Source organism: Mastacembelus armatus, chromosome 8 (genome assembly GCF_900324485.2).
Source record: "Mastacembelus armatus chromosome 8, fMasArm1.2, whole genome shotgun sequence".
Lineage (NCBI taxonomy): Eukaryota > Metazoa > Chordata > Actinopteri > Synbranchiformes > Mastacembelidae > Mastacembelus > Mastacembelus armatus.
This window is the reverse complement of record NC_046640.1, coordinates 6,735,406-6,755,436: the sequence shown is the minus strand read 5'-3', so window position 1 is coordinate 6,755,436 and position 20,031 is coordinate 6,735,406. Positions and strand designations below refer to the sequence as shown.

The following is a 20,031-nucleotide window of genomic DNA, read 5'->3' as shown; positions in this document are numbered from 1 at the left end:
TTTGGTTTGTTTGATGGAGATACAGATAGAAATATGTAACTGTATCATACTTATTTATTAATGGGATGATGAACTCTGTGCATCCACAATGACATATTTTTCTCCCTGATGCTGGCCATGGCATTGCTTCCCTAACTAAACTAGATGGTGTACAGCCCAGTCCTGTATGGAAACCGAGGTTTAGCATTTAGATTTTTTTATTTATAATAAACTGCTTGGTGTTTTTCGTGCATGCCGAAATTCGAGTGTTTCTTATTAAAGGTCAAGAAAACTGTCAGACCTGCTTATTTACCAAACAAATCTCTACCAAGACGCAAACAAACGTGGATTTGCAGATTTTTTGAATGGAGCTCGGTGTGGGCGTCCTGTGTACGGTCGTGCCTTCCAGCTGTTGCACTTGCGCGCACATTTACCTTTAAGATCGCGGGTCTAAAGCCTTTTTTAGCTAAACTCGACACCATTTTAGCCAAGAGTTTGGCGCGTACAGCGACACGGCCCGGACGACAGGTCCCGTCTTTGTACAACTACCGGTGGATTTTTTTCTTTACAGCGAAGTGGGGGAATTAACAGCGGAAGTGGTTTTATAAATGTCGGATTTTATTATTTGTCGGCCTACCGACAAGTGGCGGCGGCGGCGGCGGGGGCGAGAGGGACGAGACGAAAGGAGAGGAGGAGACGGGGTCCGCTAGGAGAGGAGGGTGCATGCACAAAATACTTTCCCTTTAAAGCAGAGAGGGACAGAGGGGGTGAAGAAGAGATAAAAAAGAAAAGGAAGAAAGACAGAGAGGGAGGGAGGGAGAGAGAGATGGAGAGAGTTTGAAAAAAAGAGAAAGATGTCATCCTGTCGATTGAAACGCCGAGGCGGAGCCATGGACCGCGGCCGACCAGGAGCTCTCTAGTTAGGGGACGAGCTGTACGCAACGCCGAGGCTTGGGACCCGACGCTGCGGCCTTTTTCGGAGCTATCGCAAAAATAAATGACTTCTAATCAGCTGCTGACTATGATTAGCACGTTTCGACTACTCATCCATCATCTGTATACAAATAATCTATATTTTGCATGCAATTCACCAGATTTGATTACAGTAGACATAAGCAAATTATATTAAAATGCACCATTAAAGCAAGCATCATACCAACCATTTTGTCGCATTTACAAAAGCATCTTGTCAGTGCCTGTTTATTGTCAACAGATATCAGTTCATTACTCATAGCAGCCTAATCACTAATAAGTATTGATTTGAGCTAAATATCGTCCGGTGTCATTATATATTTCCATGAATTAACCCGGGCTGGTGGAAAAGAGCTGCCATACAGGCCTCAGGTTTTATAGCCGCAGTTGGAGCATTTGTTCCCCTCCTCCCTCCCCGGTTTAGTCCTGCTCGGGTTTGCTCTTGGTCCGTCAGGATGGATAGCTCCTGGAGCAATTTCCTCTTTCAGGTAAGTGTTAATTATTGCTGCTACTATGTGTGTGTTTGGGTTTTGGGGGGAGGAGAACATGGGTGTGTTTTGGGGGAGGGAGGGTTAACATTTTTGCATGAGGTTAAAGAGGGAGGGGTGGGGGTGAGGGTTGGGGGAGGTCACAGAGGGGTCAGGGTGAAGTTTGGTGTGGCCTTCCCCAGCTGGCAGGTTGTTACAGACGCACACCCACACTTGTTCCCTTGTTTTGGTTTGTCAGGAGGACTCCATGACTTATATATTATTTATAATAAATAAATAGTTAAATATAATTTATGATAAAAACAAAATCAAGTAAAACTGAAATGGCTTTTAAACAGCCTGACAATACTGACGATCTGACTTGCACAATGCTCCTGTGTGAAAACCTGGTTTTAATACCTTTATTTTAACTAATGTCAGATTCATGTGGTATTTATTCCTATGTACCATATATTTCTTGATGTTGACAGGATACGCTGGGTGTGCAGCCCACAGAGAGATGGAGGTGGGAATGTTGGACCCAAAGTTTTGGCCTAATCTGGGGCAAAAAGTGATTTCAGATAATATGGATTAATTGTTTTAGAAAAAACGCAATAATCAAGTTTTGTACATTGACACTGTGAGCTGTGGGCTTCCTGCTTCACCTGGTTGGACACAATACAATAAATGTCTTTCCTTATTTTCCTTCCTCATTTAAGCTGTTGATTATGTTCATGATTATGTTTGGTCTATAAGACAGTAAAGGTTGAGAAATATCTGGCACCAGCCAGGCCAGATTTAACTTTAATTTCTGACATGCAGCCAAAAACCCAAGAATATTTAATTTACTGTGATAATAAGCCCAGAGAAGCAACAAATCCTCCTATTGGACAATATAAGTGCCTATTTTGCTTGAAATTTAACATCAGACATCTACCCAAGGGATTTACTTGTATCTAGGGTCATTTCTATAATAAACCTTAACAGAACTGTTTTTACCTTTTATGCGTATTTTCAGAGGTGTTCACAGCACCTCGATTCGTAGCTCTTAAAAGATAAATGCATTTGTCGCATGTTCAGGCTTTCAAGTGCAAAGATGCTGGAAAATACTCTGATGTTGCACATGTTCTGTGGTTTCCACACATTTGCTCCAGTGGCTGCAGATGTGGAAACACACTTTAACACAAATGACTGAACATGTTAGAAAATGTTTGCTTACCTGCTGTTATATCAATGCCATATAAGGTGAGATGTCAGTGATTTTTCCATTGCCCCAAGTGCTCACCTAATCATGCAAACTCAGTCCGGTTAGAAGTGACAAAGCTAAATGATCACACGTGATAGATGGAGTATTGATGCATATGTTTGTATGTATGTTCGATTTGTTTGATCTGACAGACGCCGCCGACTCAGAGCCAGCCTGAGACACCTCTTCAGTCTGAGCTGCTGCCCGAGCTGACGGGGAGCGCTCAGAGTCCTCCAGCAGAGCACATTGTGACGCCACCGTCCACTGTCGACACCGCCGCCCTGAGTGAAGAACCGCTGCCTGGTGAGAGTGGGGATCTGACCATTGTTTCAATTTTCTAATAACATGACTAGATTTAAATTTTACACCCCACCACTGTTTGATTACCGTGTCTGTAGTATTATGTATTAAACACGTAAGTACGAATCAGAAAGTTGACACTGAATGTTTTGTTAGACTGGTATGGATGATTTTATACAATGACAATGGTGATGACTTCTAATATTTCATTAGTGGTTCACAGCTGTAAAAGGTTACACAGCAGTGTTACACTAATATATTCCTTTGAAAAAAACAAAAAAATCCTGATTGATTTCAATCAATCAATTTTCTGGTAACCTAAATAATGCGCAAGTGCATAACAATGTTTTCAAATTATTAGTATTGGCCACAATTGGTGCAAATCAAAGTCAACTGTGACCCACATCAGTGATATTAAGTATAAAACTACAACATGCTTTTATTGCCAAAACATTACATTTTCCTGTTAACTTTTGAGGGTTAGAGCTGCAAAATATATGTAATATATTATATTTGTTTATTGTATTTTTTTTTTTTACTATTACTCTTTGTAATTTGAAATGAAGAATTAACATTTCTTAATTGGTACAGTTAAACACAGTTTTTCATATCTTTGAACTATTGACACATTTCCACAGATGTTCAAACAAAACAGACTTTAACTTTTTTGAGAAATCATTCATTACTTTAAACCAGATTGAAACTTGATGTCCTGTCCCACTGCTGTCTGCCAGTCAAACCACTCACCAAACCGAGTCGGCCGGCCCACATCTGTGCCACCTGCAACAAGGAGTTCAAGAACAGCTACAACCTGCGGCGTCACCAGTCGGTGCACACAGGCATAAAGATGAAAGACCGAGCCACCCAGGAGAAGGAGGACGGAGGAAAGGGAGGACGAGTAGAGAAGCAGACCATCCCTCTCTCTCTCCTCCACCTCACCCTGCCCCCACAGCCTCCTCTCCCTCCCCCCTCAGTCGCTCCGGAGACCCTCCCCCAGCCCGGTCAGCACGCCAACCAGGAGAGCCAACCGATCTCTGTGTCCATTGCCCCAGCAACTGTAACCATGGCTGCACCACCTCAACCCATCCAAGCAGCTGTTGTTGTTGTTGGGTCCATGGAGCAGGTGGGTTTGCTGGGGAGAGAGCTTGTGTATGCAGGTGGTTTGGTGGGTGGGCTAAATGCTGATAAAAGAACAATTTGGATTTTTTTTTTCTGTTCTTTCTCCTATTTCTGGCTCCTGTTTTTGTCACTACTGATGGCATTTCAGTCTTCAAGCCTTAAACAGCAATGAATTTACTTTCTCTTCACTGGCAAAAAGCCAAACAGCCTTGAAAATTAATATCTAAACTTCAGGAGAGTATTGAAAATGCGATAATATAAATATTTGGTCATGAAATCTCTGCTGAGATATGAGAGGTACTTTTTTCCATTCTGTGGGAAATTTAACAAGATGAACTTGCAGTAACTCCTTTGTGTATGCTCCACAGAACCCAAACCCCAACCCCAACCCCAATCCCAACACTAACCAGGTGAGGAAGAATCACGCCTGTGAGGCCTGCGGAAAGGCCTTCAGGGACGTCTATCACCTCAACCGCCACCGACTGTCCCACTCGGATGAGAAGCCCTACTCCTGCCCCATCTGCCAGCAGCGCTTCAAGAGGAAAGACAGGATGAGTTATCATGTGCGCTCACACCAAGGCGGCGTGGAGAAACCTTACGTGTGTCCTCACTGTGCCAAAGCCTTCTCCAGGTATAACAGAGCTGCACAAAGACATTTAGCTGCCTCAAGAGATCACAGTTGCTGTTGCATTTCTCTCTGGGCATTTTTTAAATACTTCAGATGGTATGTCAGAAATTTTAGTAGGGGTAGTATTCAAGAAATAAAATATTTTATAGTTTGTTATGACTCATTTTGTTTTGGGGTTTCATATTTTCAGACCGGATCACCTCAACAGTCATGTCCGACAGGTGCACTCTACAGAGAGACCGTTCAAGTGCACGGTAACGTCTTCATCTGTCTGTTTACCGGAGTTTGACCAATATGGGTTTGTGAATCATACACACCATGACACACTGGAAGACAATGATGATGTATATGTTTTTATGATAATGATGGGTCAGATGTGTTTAATAAAGCCCAGACTTAAAGCAGGTGATATAATCACCTAAATTTCATCTATTGAACTATTGTTGTATATATATGTACAGTAGATGAACCTGCAGAGAAATAGATATTAATTGCAAACAAAATGTGTGTAGCAACTAAATAAAAGCTTAAAAATAGTAAGAGTTCCTATGGATCTGAGGAAATCTGGGAAATCCTCTGTTTTTTTATATTTTTATTATGTTCTTTTAACAGGGTTTATTTTCTCATATTTGTATTACTTTGATTGATTTTGCAACATTTTCTTTCATGCATTCAGTGAAGATACTTTATTCTCATATTTGTTTCTATTTCCGAGTTTTCTTTTCACATATGTTTGTTTTTTGATTAATTTGTGTGCTTATAATGCTTAACTTTTGGTTCTCATCTTGTTCGGCTGATATGATGATGCATATCAAGAGACAATAACCGCCAAAGATTTGATATAGTATGCATAATGATGTATTTATCCTCTGGTTAAGTCAGGGTGGGAAACTGACAAATGAATGAACAGAACTTAAGATTTTTCCTTACTGCCTGTAGTTTTTTTTTTTTCCATTTGTACCTGTGTGTGGGTTTTGCTACTTTTACTATATATAGCATATCCATACGTATATCCATCTTGTTTTCCACAGACATGTACGTCAGCGTTTGCCACGCGGGACCGTCTCCGTGCCCATCTGATCCGTCACGAGGAGAAGGTGCCATGTCACATCTGTGGGAAGCTGCTATCTGCTGCTTACATCACCGACCACATGAGGGTCCACAACCAGTCGCAGCACCACGCCTGCCACCTCTGCAACCGCAGTAAGACAGCCAAACAACACAGCACTTGTCTTTTCACTCAAACTAAAGTTGTGTTCTGTTCAAAAAAAAAAAAAAAGAACAGCTCAAGCCATGCAAGTGGAGGCTACAGAGAAAGCTCTGTTTCCATAAGCCTCTCTGTATTGTACAGCTCTCAGTACTCGCTCAGCTCCTTTCTGAATCTCTGTGGCTTGGAATGTAGTTTTACTCCTGCGTTCCTCTTTGTATATTTCAGATTTCACCTTATTTTCGTATTTACTAATGGCTGTAACAGCACTGTGTTAAGTTACCGCAATGCTACTTCATGTTAACCATTTTCCACTGGTGAACCAACAGGATGTTTTAAATGAAATAGCCATAAAATATGTAGTGTATTTATTGCCAGGCTTCAAGAGCTTCATTACTGGTGCTGTACTTTAATAAAGAATTCTACTACTCTATTTTCAGTATACTTGACTGGCCAGAATATTTACACACATGAATGTTTTAACTGAAAAACTTTGTGAGCAAATAATATGAAACAGTGTGATATATAGAATCGAAGTGGAATTAATATTCTAGTTGTTTCTCACACTGCATATGTAAATGTATTTCAACAATTGTTTCTAAAGCTTGAATTGAGATAGAGATTTTCACATGTAATAATAAATACGCACAAATTGGGGAACAAATTTGTTCTTGGTATTGTGACATAAAAGTGATCCTGATAATGATCCAGAATTCATTTAGATTTTTAAAACAACACTTTTTGTTTCTGAGCGGACCACAGTAAATGTTACCCCAATAGCCTCTACCACAACACATACCTGTATTGTAATTAAAAATGTGGAGGTCAGGGCAACACTTTGGAAAATATGTGTCCATGACACTGTTTCTGTAACACGTAAACATGCAAAACTAAACATCTTTTTCAGAAAAACATATTTAAGATGTGTCTGTGCTTCCAGGCTTCACCACCCTCACCTACCTGCGTGTCCACGCTCAGAAGCACCATGGTCAGGAGTGGAAGGAGAGTGGCGGGGCCCGGGGGGGTTTCGGTGGCACAGGGGCTGGTGGAGTGCTGCTCTGCCAGCTATGCGGGGTGCAGTGTAAGACGGCCACGCAGCTCCAGGGTCATATGGGCACCCATGCCAACCAGGGTGACCCCAGCCCTGACCCAACAAGCACGGGCCCTGTGGGCACCACCAGTGTGGCTGTCACTGTGTCCAGTGCTAGCACAGTGGGATTGCTGGTAACTGACTGCTCCAGTATTGCTCCCCAGCCTCACAGCTAGCAGGCTGTGAGGGCCAGAGGGGGGCTCTGAGGGTGGGGCAGGCGGGGATGGAAGCGGGGGAGCTGGGTAAACAGGGGCAAAGGAGGACTCATGGAAGAGAGGACTGGAGAGACAGCTGCCAAACCGAGTGTGAGAACCATTTATCTGTATAACCATGGCCCTCTGTGCTTTTCTCTCATAGAAAAAATAGGTGCAGTGTTGTAGTGTAGATCATCTGCATTTAAGCAGGTATAGATGATGGATGGATGAAAGTAATACTGCAAGAGGACAACTGTGAATATTGTGTGCAGTGACTGTTTCAAATTACATGTGGCGTGCAAGTGTTGAATTCAGGCAGACCTGAAAATTTGCATTTACCCTTAAAAAGTTGTCAGTTTGATCCTTTGTAGTGAACGGTGGTTGTGATCGGCTTGAGCTTATGGCAGTAATGACAGATTCCAGTGTTGATGTATATAAGGCTGAATAATCAAGTCAAAATTATTCTTAGAAACAAAGTTTTTCTCTAGCTATCTCTCTGCTCACTGTAATTGACCGTTGTAATAAACAAATCCTCACAGTACTTTAAAATGAAAAAATCCTTCAGTATCAGCTGAAGCCCATTAAAACTGTTAACTTGTAGTTTGATTTGACATGAACTGTTTTTGTTTCCACTTTCCAGACTATTTCTGAACAGACTGCCCCAAGTGGACACAGGCCGTGGAAGTTGTCTGTCCTCCTCAGTGCTGCTTGTGGTTAAGTAAGGGCAGCGTCTTTTTCAGACCTTTGTTTTTTTTTTTCTGTAAAGTCCAGCTCCATCGGCGGAGTAAACAGCTGACCTGCCTCCAACAATGGGATACACACAATTAATGTACATGTTACATATGATACGTGCAAACCAGACGAGTCCACGCCAGTGAAGAGACAGTGGCACAGACAATAAGAAAATCTCTGTTTATTCACTAAGGAAGAAAATTGTTGTGATTTGTTTTTTTTTTTTTATTCATATGGCTTAGTAATTAGCTGTTTCTATTTGCCATCATTTCATTGTTTTAATTTTTAATGGACTTGCACAGCCTGTCATGATTTTGTAAAGCCTTTGCTGTTTTTACATCATTTATATTCCATCAGTGTTTGTTTATGATGAGGAAATTGACCTAAAGACTTCAATATCATGACTTATCTCTGTTTCTCCTTTAATTTATTACTAAATTTTAAGTCTACAGTTTGCCTTTGTCAGATTCTTCAGAGCAGACAGAGATCCTCTGGAGCAGGATAGGACAAAGGACTAACTGTTTCAGATGGGCCATTATGTATATACACTTTTATAGAGCTGATCAAGGCAAACTAAATATTTGTGTATATTGCCCCATGAGCATTGAATGTGCATAACTTCTGCTTCATACGATCTTTGTTCTTACTCTGGATGCTGATTTGTAACTCTTTAAAATTGCCATGTAATTTGTAGCTACCTTGGTGACATTTTCTGTGGCTGTGCATATTGATTGTACTTGATGCATAGTGCATAGCGCCTCATTACTAACGTATTAAAAGGCAGTAAAATGCATGTGTGTATTCAAATTGAAATGATCTTCATGGGTGTCTGCGTGACTGCTGATTGCACACATTATTCATGTCAATGGTAGAAAGGAATCAAGTACATTTACCGAAATATTGTACTTACAGTAGATACAAGTTCAATGTACTCTGCTATTTAACTACTTTATGTTTCAACCCTGCTACATTTCAGAGGGAAATAGTTTACTTTTTACTCCATTATGGTTAGTAGACAGCTTCGGTTACTAATTACTTCTTTAGATTAAAATTTTTAAGTGTTGTGTGTCTGCCCTAGAAGAAGGATTCTACCTCTGCTGTTCTTCCTGAGGTTTCTTCCATGGGTTTTTTTATCTGAATCAAAGTTTCTAAGCTGAGAGGGTGTGTGATAGGTTGTAAAGCCATTTTCGAGCATGTGTACATATAATATAAATAACATAGACTACAATTTATTGTTGAGAATTAAACTACCAAATAATTAAAATGAGCTCCACCTCAACCAGCTACAACATGAATAGTAGTTTCATAGAATTAATTATCAGATAATATATAATATTGTAACATTAGGGTGATGGAAACCATTTGGCTGCCTAATGAATGCTTTTACTTTTGATACGTCAGGTACATTTATCGGCGAAGCTGGATTACAAAATCCCCAGGTTTTCTCCATTTAATTTCTGTCTACGTAACATGATTAACTTCATATTTGTAGACTCTGTACTACAAAGAGTCACTGTGTGAAATGTTTAAAATCTTTATTGTTTCAGATTGAGCTTACATGTTGTAAAGTTGTGATGTATCAAATTGCTTATATTTATTTTTTCTGTGTTGAGTAATTATCACACGGAAAACCTCAGGCAAGTTAGTGTTATTCCATAATATGAATATTAAACTATGACTTCCATTTTTTTTAAATAATCGTTTGATGTGTAAAATGGGGCAGAATGGTGACCTAGTGGTTAGCACTGTTGCCTCACAGCAAGCGGGTTCCTGGTTTGAAACCCATCAGGGGCCTTTCTGTGTGGAGTTTGCATGTTCTCCCAGTGCTTGTGTGGGTTTTCTCCAGGTACTCTGGTTTCCTCCCACAGTCCAAAAACATGTATGTCAGGTTGATTGGTGACTCTAAATTGCCCATAGGAGTGAGTGTGAGTGTGTGAGGTTGTTTGTCTCTATGTGGTCCTGTGATGGACTGGGGACCTGTCCAGGGTGGACCCCTGCCTTTCACCCAAAGAGAGCTGGGATAGGGAAATAGTCACATTTTTCTGATTAATAAACTATTAGTTTCAGCTGTGGTGCCTGTGTTGTGCTGCCAGCATGGTGAGATTATTCTTCTAGGGAGGCCCAGGGCGAAATATGATTTGAGGCTCTTATTGGTATGGCAATGATTATTTCACCAGACACAAACCAAAATACAAACCCCCCATCGTTGTATCGACAATGATTAGTGAAATGATAGAAAGTTAGTTGGCCAGAATGAACCATGTGAATGTTTCTTTAGTTAAAATAGTAAAATTCACCGGTACCTGCTTTCTAAATGTTAGTATTTGCCAGTTTACTAGTAAAGTCAGACAGATGACATTTTATTCATTTTTCATTTTGGTATTGGAAAAGGTTTATATTTCTCACGAAGACACAAAATAGAAGCAATTTGATAAAACACAACTTCTCAGCAATATCGTGAGGGGTCAGATTTTTTATACTGGGACCCTAAGGGATGCTTCTCCCATGGGTGCTGCATATTTTTCTGTGGGGGGGCTGGAGCTAGTTAGCGTTAGCATTGTTTACACCGTCCACCCTCCCCCACCCGCGTTTAGCAGCTCCTCCTACCGGGCAGGCTAGTCAGCTAGCTGCCGCCTTCGCTGGGGAAGCGACCAGAAACCCAACTGACTTAAAGTGAATCCGAGGGACCTGCTGGATGACACTTCGTCCAGAAAACACAAGAAACCGTCTTTATCAGACGCTTCTGCTGCGGAGTTCACGACACGATGACCAGCTAGCGGGCAGTCGGAGGCTAGCAGCAGCTAGCTGGTAGCTAACGATCCGGCTAGCCCCGGAGCCGGAGAATATAACTCGGACTTTCTTCGTTTTGACATCTGTTATCGAGTCATGTCATCATCCGTTTCCCCAGACTCGGTTTGTTTGTTGACTGCACCCGTTTATCTTTATTTCTGAACATGTAGGTCGCTGTCCGGGCCGATGGCAGTTATGTGGGTCATGGACATTGTTGGGTCAGCCTGTTAGCTGGAACAGCTGGTTAGCACGACAGCTAGCGAGGGGTTTTATTTATTTATCAGCAGCGTTAATGCAGTGAGAGTCCGGGGCCGTCGAGGGTTCCGTTTTCATTTTCTCCTCTTTCTGAGTGGCGGAGCGTCGTCAGCCAGCCGGGTGCTGTTAGCTGAGTTGGTCGGGCAGGTGGTTGAGGTCTCCGCAGACAAAGGTGGCTCAGCCCGCTGGGTAAAGTGCGGATCTCTGGGCTGCTCGGCAGCTCATCCATGGGCACGGACTCATCTTTAGGCTTTTCCATCATGCTTCAGACCTAATGTGTGTGTTTCTACACCTTGACTAGCTCTCAACACCCGAGCGTCGGTAACAGTATCTCGCTTGTTTACATCGGCAGCGCTGCATATCATGGTCGGTCCCTGTGCGCACAGAGGAAACTGAGGGACATGTTCACTGGGGAGCTGCGTTTCCTCCGCACGTAGCCGGGAAACAGCAGCTTGGCGTCGCTCAGACAAAGTGGGTCGTTTCGGGGTTTGGTGGTTGGAGGATGGCATTTCACGGCGCAGGCCGGCAGACTGTTTGTGGAGACTTGTTTCCGGGCTCTGAGCTGGGCCACAAGTATTTCTGTGTCAACTCTTCCTGCGGAGCCCCCTCCACGGGCCTGAGCGCCACACCGTGCCTGGCAGGACCCACTGCCCCGGCCGGGACCCCGCGTCACCCCACAGCTCTCGGAGGAAGCACCGGCGGCGGAGCAGCGGTACCTCAGCCCTACAGCAACCCGGCCAGCGAGGTGCCGAGCCCTGCAGAGATGGAGCCGGACCGCCCCATCGGCTATGGCGCATTTGGTGTTGTCTGGTGAGAAACCACCACTAAACCAGTGGTGTGCACGTTTTAAATAACAGTAATGCATACCTTGTTCATCCATCTTCTAGGCAGTGGTGGCTTTCATTTCCATAGGCTTGAAACAGGTCATCCATCAGAGTAAACACTGTGTTTACTGTATTTTGTCTGAAAAGAGCACATCCTTTTCAAATGAAGCAGCTTTACCACTCAGCTGCTAAAGAAAACATTGATGCACGTTCAGGGATTGTCTGCACTTTCATCAGGCGGCCAGCATCAAGGTCAGGGTTTGGGTTCACCAGAAACCTAAAGGTTACCAGCCAGTGAATATTGAAATAAACTACATTCACAGCTTGTGTGAGATCAGTTTTATAACTTTCATGGCCCTTGTGTCTGCACTTCCAATAGTCAAGGATGTTTTACAGCATAACTTGAATAGCAGTAATAGCAAACATGCCATTTTCTGTGATTAAAGTGTAAAATATCACAAAGTTGCTTCAGTACAAACCAATGTTTGACATTTATGCTTAAAGATGCCTCAAATGATTAATCATCATCTAAAAATGTATTTTCTATTTTATTTTCCACTGGGCAACCAATTGATGAATCACTGCTGCTTTGCTACAGTTGAATGTCACACAGCAGGAGAGCTCTTGGTGTATTTGCATAATTAAATGACCCAGTCTGCTAATCTGTGTCACCAAACTCACCTGAGCTCTCCCAGGAAAATCTTTTCAGTGTCCAAACAATCTCTGAATGTCTATTTCTTGCAGGTCAGTTACTGATCCCCGTGACGGTCGAAAAGTGGCGCTGAAGAAGATGCCTAACGTCTTCCAGAACCTGGTCTCCTGTAAAAGGGTCTTCAGAGAGTTGAGGATGCTGTGCTTCTTCAAACATGACAACGTAATGACTGGACAAAGGGAAAATATAGTCAGTTATGAGATGATAAAAAGGGACCACTGAATAAATGTCTTTTTTTTTTTTCTGTCTGCAGGTTTTGTCAGCTCTGGACATTCTGCAGCCTCCACAGATTGACTGCTTTGAGGAAATGTATCTTTTTTTTCATATGAAAACATGGCCAATCAGAAGTCCATGTCGTGCCTCGGTTCACGACCTTACTTTAACATTTTCACTTTATAATGTACAGTATTTGCTGTCAGTTGGAGCATACCTCCTCAGTTGTAACATACATTGACTTCATCACACCTTCTGTCCCAGTTTCTTTTCATTAGTTGTCCCATATGTCCTTTTTTTATTCACCTAATTTAGCTGCTTGTCACTGGTCTAAATCCAGCTCATCACTGCCAATGTCAGGCTGGCCACCCGTGAATATTTAATCCGTGTATATATTTTTTAAAACATGTCCTGTTGGGCAACTTAAAAACGAGGCCTGCGCTCAGAGATGGATTGTGCTAATGTGGGCGGAGGTCAGTCTGTGTGTGAGCTCTGTCTTTCCTTGACAGCAAACCACCCCGCAGCTACGTGATAACAGAGCTGATGCAGAGCGACCTCCACAAAGTGATCGTGTCTCCTCAGCCTCTCACCACTGACCACATCAAGGTCTTCCTCTATCAGATCCTCAGAGGTGAGCAGCAAGCTTCGGTTTAGTGTTGCAAATATGTGTAATACTCCGTTGTGATGGTCCACTTGTCTTGTCTCATCGTTGTACATAATACATTTGTGACTTTAGACAATGTGATGAGATGTGATTGTTGTTCTCCTGCTCAGGGTTAAAGTACCTGCACTCTGCTGGGATCCTGCACAGGGACATCAAACCAGGAAACCTGCTGGTCAACAGCAACTGCCTGCTCAAGGTAATCCTCAGACCTGTCTCTGCTTTTTGAAAACACATCCAAGTTTGACAACAACAAATGGAGCACAGATAAGTAAAACCCAGTGCTGGGTGGTGTTTGAAACATGCAATTTTTTTTTGAGAATCAAAATTTTCTCACAGTTAAACAGGAATAATGAAAGAGCTGGCCCACTTCTGAAGCTGTAATCTTTATGCATGTAAAACAAGGCGTTTTATCTCTATTACGTCCTCATAATCTGCTCCTGCTGCTTGTGTTTCTTAACTGGGCTGGACTGAATCATGATATCTGCAGCCAGTGTTAACTTCTGTCCCCGACAGGCAGGGACAGACCTGAGGAGACTGAAGACAACACAGATTATCTGCTGACAGTCTGTTAGTGCTTTTAGTGAGTTTTTGTGTTACACTAAAGTAGCTGCTTTAAAACATGAGTAGCATCTATAGTTTCCAAAAACTGAATTTCCCAAATGTGATGTGAAAGGAGTGTAATCTCATGGCTGAGGAGGAGTTTCACACGCCAGTCTTGCAGTAAAGCTTCCCTTTCTCCAAATGACTGAACAAACACAGCTGGTTATTGATTCAGTTCTTTGGGCCAAATGTGAAAACACTAAACCCATGTTTTGTTTTTTTTTCCTGAATGTGTATTAAAACAGCTCATCAGTGGGCATGACAAAGTCTTGAATATTATTTTTGTCTCTGGTTAGATTTGTGATTTTGGCTTGGCACGTGTGGAGGAGCCTGACCCATCGCGTCACATGACCCAGGAGGTGGTGACTCAGTACTACAGAGCGCCGGAGGTGCTGATGGGCTGCCGGCACTATGGCTCAGCCATTGACGTCTGGTCAGTGGGCTGTATCTTCGCAGAGCTGCTGGGCCGACGTATCCTCTTTCAGGCCCAAAGCCCGATTCAGCAGGTGAGACCAGGTGACGGCGAACCTGATCATAACTCAATAAATAAAGAAAAGTATCTTCACTGTCAGTTTAAAGTTATCTATTGTCATCACACGTAACATCACTGGTCACATCCAGTGTAATTTTTATACATATATATTTTTTTAAAACTATCCTCTATGTTCTCTGCTCCAGCTCGACCTGATCACAGACCTGCTGGGAACTCCTCCTCTGTCAGCCCTGGCATCGGCCTGTGAAGGAGCCAGAGCCCACATTCTGAGGGGGCCGCACAAACCGGTACGTGACTGTGTGGTCTGCTCACACTGAACGCACCACCACACTGTCTGTTCTTGAACATTTTACCAAAACCTCCTACAGAAGAGACTCTGTAGAAACAACATGTTTGTGGTGTTAATTGGTGTGTTGATTTTGGACTAACCATCACAAAATAATTAATGCATCACAGTAATTGTTACATTTTGTTACGTTCTCACTTCAGACCTGGCATGTCAGTGGTGAAGCGATATGAGATATGTTGTTGTTGAATACTGACCAATAATCTGGTTCATCTTGTGTAAGATACTGAGGTGCTCATGTTTTGTTCTTTAGAAAGACATATAAGGAATCTGTTTTTTTCTCATCCTCAGCCGTCACTGTCGGTGCTCTACATGCTGTCAGATGGAGCCACACACGAGGCGGTGCACCTGCTCTGTCGGATGCTAGTCTTTGATCCGGTAACACCAATTTGGCTTTGTTCTTTGGTTGATATTATGTTTGTGTTCTTGTTGATCTCTGTTTAGGTGAAAGCCACCAGCTGATAAAAGTAAAACCATTTTTAGACAAACACACAACATGGGACATCCTATAAATATATAATACTATTTTTTTTTTTTTTCAGCTGCTCTCTCCAGCTGCATTAATGTGTGATCTGTAAATGGATCTATATCAGGAAAAGCTAGTGTTAATGTAGGTGTGAATGCAGTCAGAGCACTTTACAGTGTGAATGCTATAAAAATTTCCAGATGAGATGTGCCACCTCCACATCTGATACCAGCCAGGTGTAAATTACCTCTATATCGTTTGACCACACAGAAAAAGTCTGGTATTTTTTTGTAACTGTGCTCTCAGCTTCTAGCCCATTGGTTTCTCCTGAAGTTGTAAATCTTCAGAAACAGCTCAAAATATAGTTTGATTAAAGAAGGTTCAGTAATTTTCAGTGTTTTTAACGATTAGGAGGAAATAGTGTCTGAGTGATTGAGTCAGCGTAAACCATTCGTTCACAGTGATGAAGCAACATGTCGCCCAGTGCAACTGTATGACTCACTGATGTGCTTTTAATGGCTTTGGTACAGACACAACCCTGTCTCATCAGTTGTGTCAAATAAACATGAAGCTTCATTTAGCCTTAAAGTCATAACCGGATCAATAAATGAAAAGTGAAACCAATGGCCCCTTTCCTGTTTCTGGATCAGTGCACATGCCCGCAAGTCTTTCCAGCCACTCAGTGTTTTTCTTCTCCAGGCTAAAAGGATTTCTGGCAGTGACGCCCTCTCCCACCCGTACTTGGACGAAGGCCGCCTGCGTTACCACACCTGCATGTGCCAGTGCTGCTACTCCGTTCCTAGCGGGCGGGTGTACACCCGGGACTTTGAGCCGGTAGCTGAGCGGCCGTTCAGCCACAGCTACGAGAACAGTCTGCTGTCTGTGTGGCAGGGAAAGGGTATGACAAGTTGTTTTTTTGTTTTTTTTTTTTATTTAAGATAATTTTAACCCATGTAAACGTTTTGTTGTCATGGTACTGCAACCTACACTTGTTTATTACATTTATTTTTGACACTCAGCAGAATAACTCTCACTGTAAGTGTTGTAGGCTTTTTTTTTTTTTTATAATGATTATTCACTGTTTTCACGTGTAGCCTTAAAATATAACTCTGGTGTTCTTAATTTGGCCAAGAAAAAAAAAAAAACATTTGTCCCCAGCTTTTTAACTGGGTAATGTCTTTACAGTTTAGCACCTTTTTTGCATTTTATACAATATTATATTCAAGGAAACATCAGTGTAGAATAAATTATAAGTTATAAACTATGACCAGAGCTGAACGCAACATCACAAATCAAGTCAATGGAGTGGTTTAATCAAACAAGTAAAATCACGGGCCTCTTTGGTTTTTAACACTTTTAATACTCAAAACAAATATTTTCAGCACACCATGCAAAACTTGGAAAACTTCCGGACACATTTTAAAACATTTTTAAGCAAAACAAAAGTACCAGAATGATGAAAAAGAAAAAGTAGCTGAACATTTGTCATCTGTGACTATTTTTTTTTCTTTTCTGTCCCACCCTCAGAGTTAATCCACCGCTTCATTACGGAGCACCAGCAGGGAAAACGGGTGCCGCTGTGCATCAACCCTCAGAGTGCTGCCTTCAAGACCTTCATCAGGTGAGCTGCAGTATAAGGAAGTAACAGTTGTCTGTTTTTAGTAAGTAAATTTAGTATCTAACTAACTCCAGTCTGATCTTTTGATAGTTGTGTTGGAGGCTTTTAAATCAGATTCAGGTCATGTGGATTTAGGGGGTGTTGCCTGGAGGACAGCAACAGGGTCCATTGGAGACAAGGACGTTTTACTTTTCTTGGAGAGTCATGGAGAAGCTTCTCTTTGAGCCAGAGTGGAAGGAGCTTATCGTAACTGAGCTGTTTTGATTTGACCGTCATAAGAGCGTTGCTGTTATTGTTGCACCACCAGGGTTACAGTTAAACCTGTGCAGGCATGGTGCTCTCATTCAAGCTGTTGGGTTCATGTCTCAGACAAAAATGCAAACCATCAGTAAAAGATCAGATCAGATAAAACAAAAAAATGAATAGAGCAGTAAGGCATGTGATGGATTCAATGCAGTGATGGCTACAGCAGAATAGAGGCAAACAGACCAAGGTATTAATTGGTCATTTGCAGCATTGAAACCATTTTTAAAATAATAAATATGAAATGGAAATCACAGTACTCGACCAGACCAGCACTCCTCTATATTTATGGATATCCGGTAAAATAGTTCACATACTTCGTAAGTCCACTACTGCTGGATAGTGGAAACAATATGTATTTTTATCATTTCCTTGCTGAAATTAGCTAGCAATGTTAATGCTACCTTTCCTGAAAAGAACTTTTGTCTCCTCAGGTCGACTGCATGGCACTCCTCCAAGGTGTCCAGGAAGGAGGAGAGATGAACGAACCTCCTCTGTAGCTCGGGGAGCAACAGCAGTTTCAGAAAGGATTTCATTGGCCGTGGCATCTGAAAATACCGAAGATATTGGGTCTCCTTCCTTTTCTTTTCACCTCCAGCCACAACGGGTGGGAAAAAAAAAAAAACGGCCAACCCACCTTATGAAAATCCTCAATATTTTTCCCCACAATTATACAAAGTTTCCTGCATATGGAGACTCCCAGTGAATTCTTTTGAATGACCCAACAGCTGATGCTCAAGGTGTTTTTGGTGCTGAATTTAAAAAAAAAAAAAAATGCTGCTGAAGAGCTTATTGTGAGTCAGAACGAGGAAATAACCGAACTTGGTACTTGATTGGATTTACCACCTCTGTTAGTAGAGAAGTTAAGGAATAATGTTTTTAATTTTTTGGTAGAATTGATGCTTAGTTGATGTTTGAAGTCATTCCAGTCCTGTGCAATACGGTTACATCTGAAAAGCGAGCTGGGGGAGCAGAACACTCGGAGCGTGCTGCCTTGACGACAGGATTTTCGGACACTTGCTACACGGCCGCAAAAAACGGATCAGTATGTCACGAGCTCTCAACCATCAGAAAAAACACCATTAACCGCCAAACATCGCCACGGTTTTCCTTTTTTGAACTGCATTCAAATACATCGCTCACTGTGTTTTCTGTCATGTGGTGTCTTTTGCATCGATGCCGCGGCAATAATGCAATTTAACAGATGTAGCAGGTTATAACCACATTTCCCAGGTGTTGCTCCATACACAGTTAGTGTTTGACTACGATTTGTCACTGGGTGGGAGAGAAATGTGGGAATTAGAGTTGAATTAGGTTCAAAAGCTGTATGAAACAGGAATTCATTCCCCAGAGTCTGTCGTCAACAGACCAGACTTTATTTTATTTTGACAGTTGTCACAGGAAATTGTGACTTTCAGTGTTATAATCGTCTAAAATGGAGGAGGCGATGTTTTTCCCTTTTTAATTTATTCTTTTGGTTTTTTTTTTTTTGGTTTTTTTTTTTTTTAAAATATATATATATATATGTTAACCAACCCTGCCCCATGCCTCCACGGTGGTCTCAGTTACCTCAAACCCCAAAGAAGAAAGAGAAAACAAAACAAGCTGAAAGACCCTGAGTGCATGTGGGAAATGTTGATATGTAAACAGAAACCCTCCTGTCACAACCTTTTAACTTCATTCCTCCGGATTCAGTGACTTCTTTTACCTCATGCTCGTTCCTCATCTCTCACGCCTCTCGCTGCTCCGAATCAGTGTGTGGTTTTGAGAGAAGGATGTTGTCGGTGAAATGCTGCTGTTTTTTTTTTTTTTTTTTTTGTTGTTGTTTGTTCGTGTGTTTCCTTTCTTTGGTTTGATGTTTTAGTTCCTGTTCAGTTTAAGGCTCAGGTGTCCCGTTGTAGACTATGAATTTTACAAAGCCACGTAAGGACGCATCAGTATTGATCCTGGTTTGGGTGATCAGGATGATGGAGTGTGTTGGCTCTCACTTGGTGTGGTGTGGCGTGTATCCGAGGAGATTTTTGCCCCGTGACCACAAAGTGACATTTAAACCTTTGACAACTCATCCACCAAACAGGCGCAGTGAGGCCACAGGCGACGAGGTGAAGCCTGGGGTCAACGATGACCATAAAATCTGGGATTTGCATGTTTAGCCCTTTAGCTTCAATTTATGTAAATGTCTCTGATGACATTTTTTTTTAAAAATCATTCTACAGTCTGTTTCCTGCAGTTTGGTTTAGTTCCATGAAAACAGACCTGCAGAGAAACGAAGCTTCCTGTGAATTGAAAAGTCAACAAATTATTTTGAGACTGTCTTAAGTCAGTTTGGTCCAAAAACAAAAAAAACACTCATCATTCAAAGTCACAAAAAAGTGCAGTGCATTTCCAGCAATAAATAATGTCACAGTGAAACAAATAGTCTGTAGCAAAAACCCAAATGAAACAAGAAAAGAAAAGCATCATGGTGATGATTTACGTCAAACATCTAATCCAAACTCAAGCACTGACGTCACAGATGATGTACAATTTTCCACATTGTTGTTCATTGTTTTTCTGAGATCACCTTCACCAACCACATCAATACCTGCAGGAAGTTCAGTCTCTAAAAGTTTGATGTTCACAGAAATAAACCCAAACTGACCGAATGAAAAGAAAGAAATCATCTAAACGTGAAAAAAGAAATTAGTTTAATATTTTGAATGGTGAGGAGTAAAGTAAAGTGTGCAAATCTGTAAAACATGAAATCGTCTGACTTTGCTTGAGGGGCCCTTCGAGGTTCCTCATAGCCCTGAGACGTTTGTCCCCTTTTGACT

The 20,031-nt window shown here is 41.9% G+C and overlaps 2 protein-coding genes across 3 annotated transcripts; both read left to right on the top strand.

Moving 5' to 3' along the window:
- The first annotated feature begins 426 nt into the window (after positions 1–426).
- Positions 427–9,259, top strand: maza (MYC-associated zinc finger protein a (purine-binding transcription factor)). Of its 2 annotated transcripts, XR_003296740.2 has the most exons (8): positions 427–1,439; positions 2,817–2,967; positions 3,699–4,087; positions 4,452–4,714; positions 4,902–4,965; positions 5,743–5,914; positions 6,859–7,313; positions 7,843–9,259. XR_003296740.2 is itself a non-coding variant. In XM_026325848.2 (7 exons), the coding sequence occupies exons 1-7, from the start codon at positions 1,407–1,409 to the stop codon at positions 7,182–7,184; spliced, it is 1,398 nt and encodes a 465-aa protein (XP_026181633.1). In that variant the 5' UTR covers positions 427–1,406; the 3' UTR covers positions 7,185–7,836. The 2 variants fall into 2 exon arrangements, 1 of the variants encoding a protein (XP_026181633.1); XM_026325848.2 differs by lacking the exon at positions 7,843–9,259 and having other exon boundaries at positions 6,859–7,836.
- A 1,258-nt stretch (positions 9,260–10,517) lies between these two features.
- On the top strand, positions 10,518–18,703 carry nlk1 (nemo-like kinase, type 1). Its single transcript, XM_026325318.1, has 11 exons — positions 10,518–11,789; positions 12,548–12,677; positions 12,769–12,824; positions 13,253–13,359; positions 13,503–13,588; positions 14,289–14,498; positions 14,671–14,772; positions 15,123–15,209; positions 15,997–16,195; positions 16,825–16,918; positions 17,653–18,703. The coding sequence occupies exons 1-11, from the start codon at positions 11,482–11,484 to the stop codon at positions 17,699–17,701; spliced, it is 1,428 nt and encodes a 475-aa protein (XP_026181103.1). The 5' UTR covers positions 10,518–11,481; the 3' UTR covers positions 17,702–18,703.
- The last annotated feature ends 1,328 nt before the right edge of the window (positions 18,704–20,031 follow it).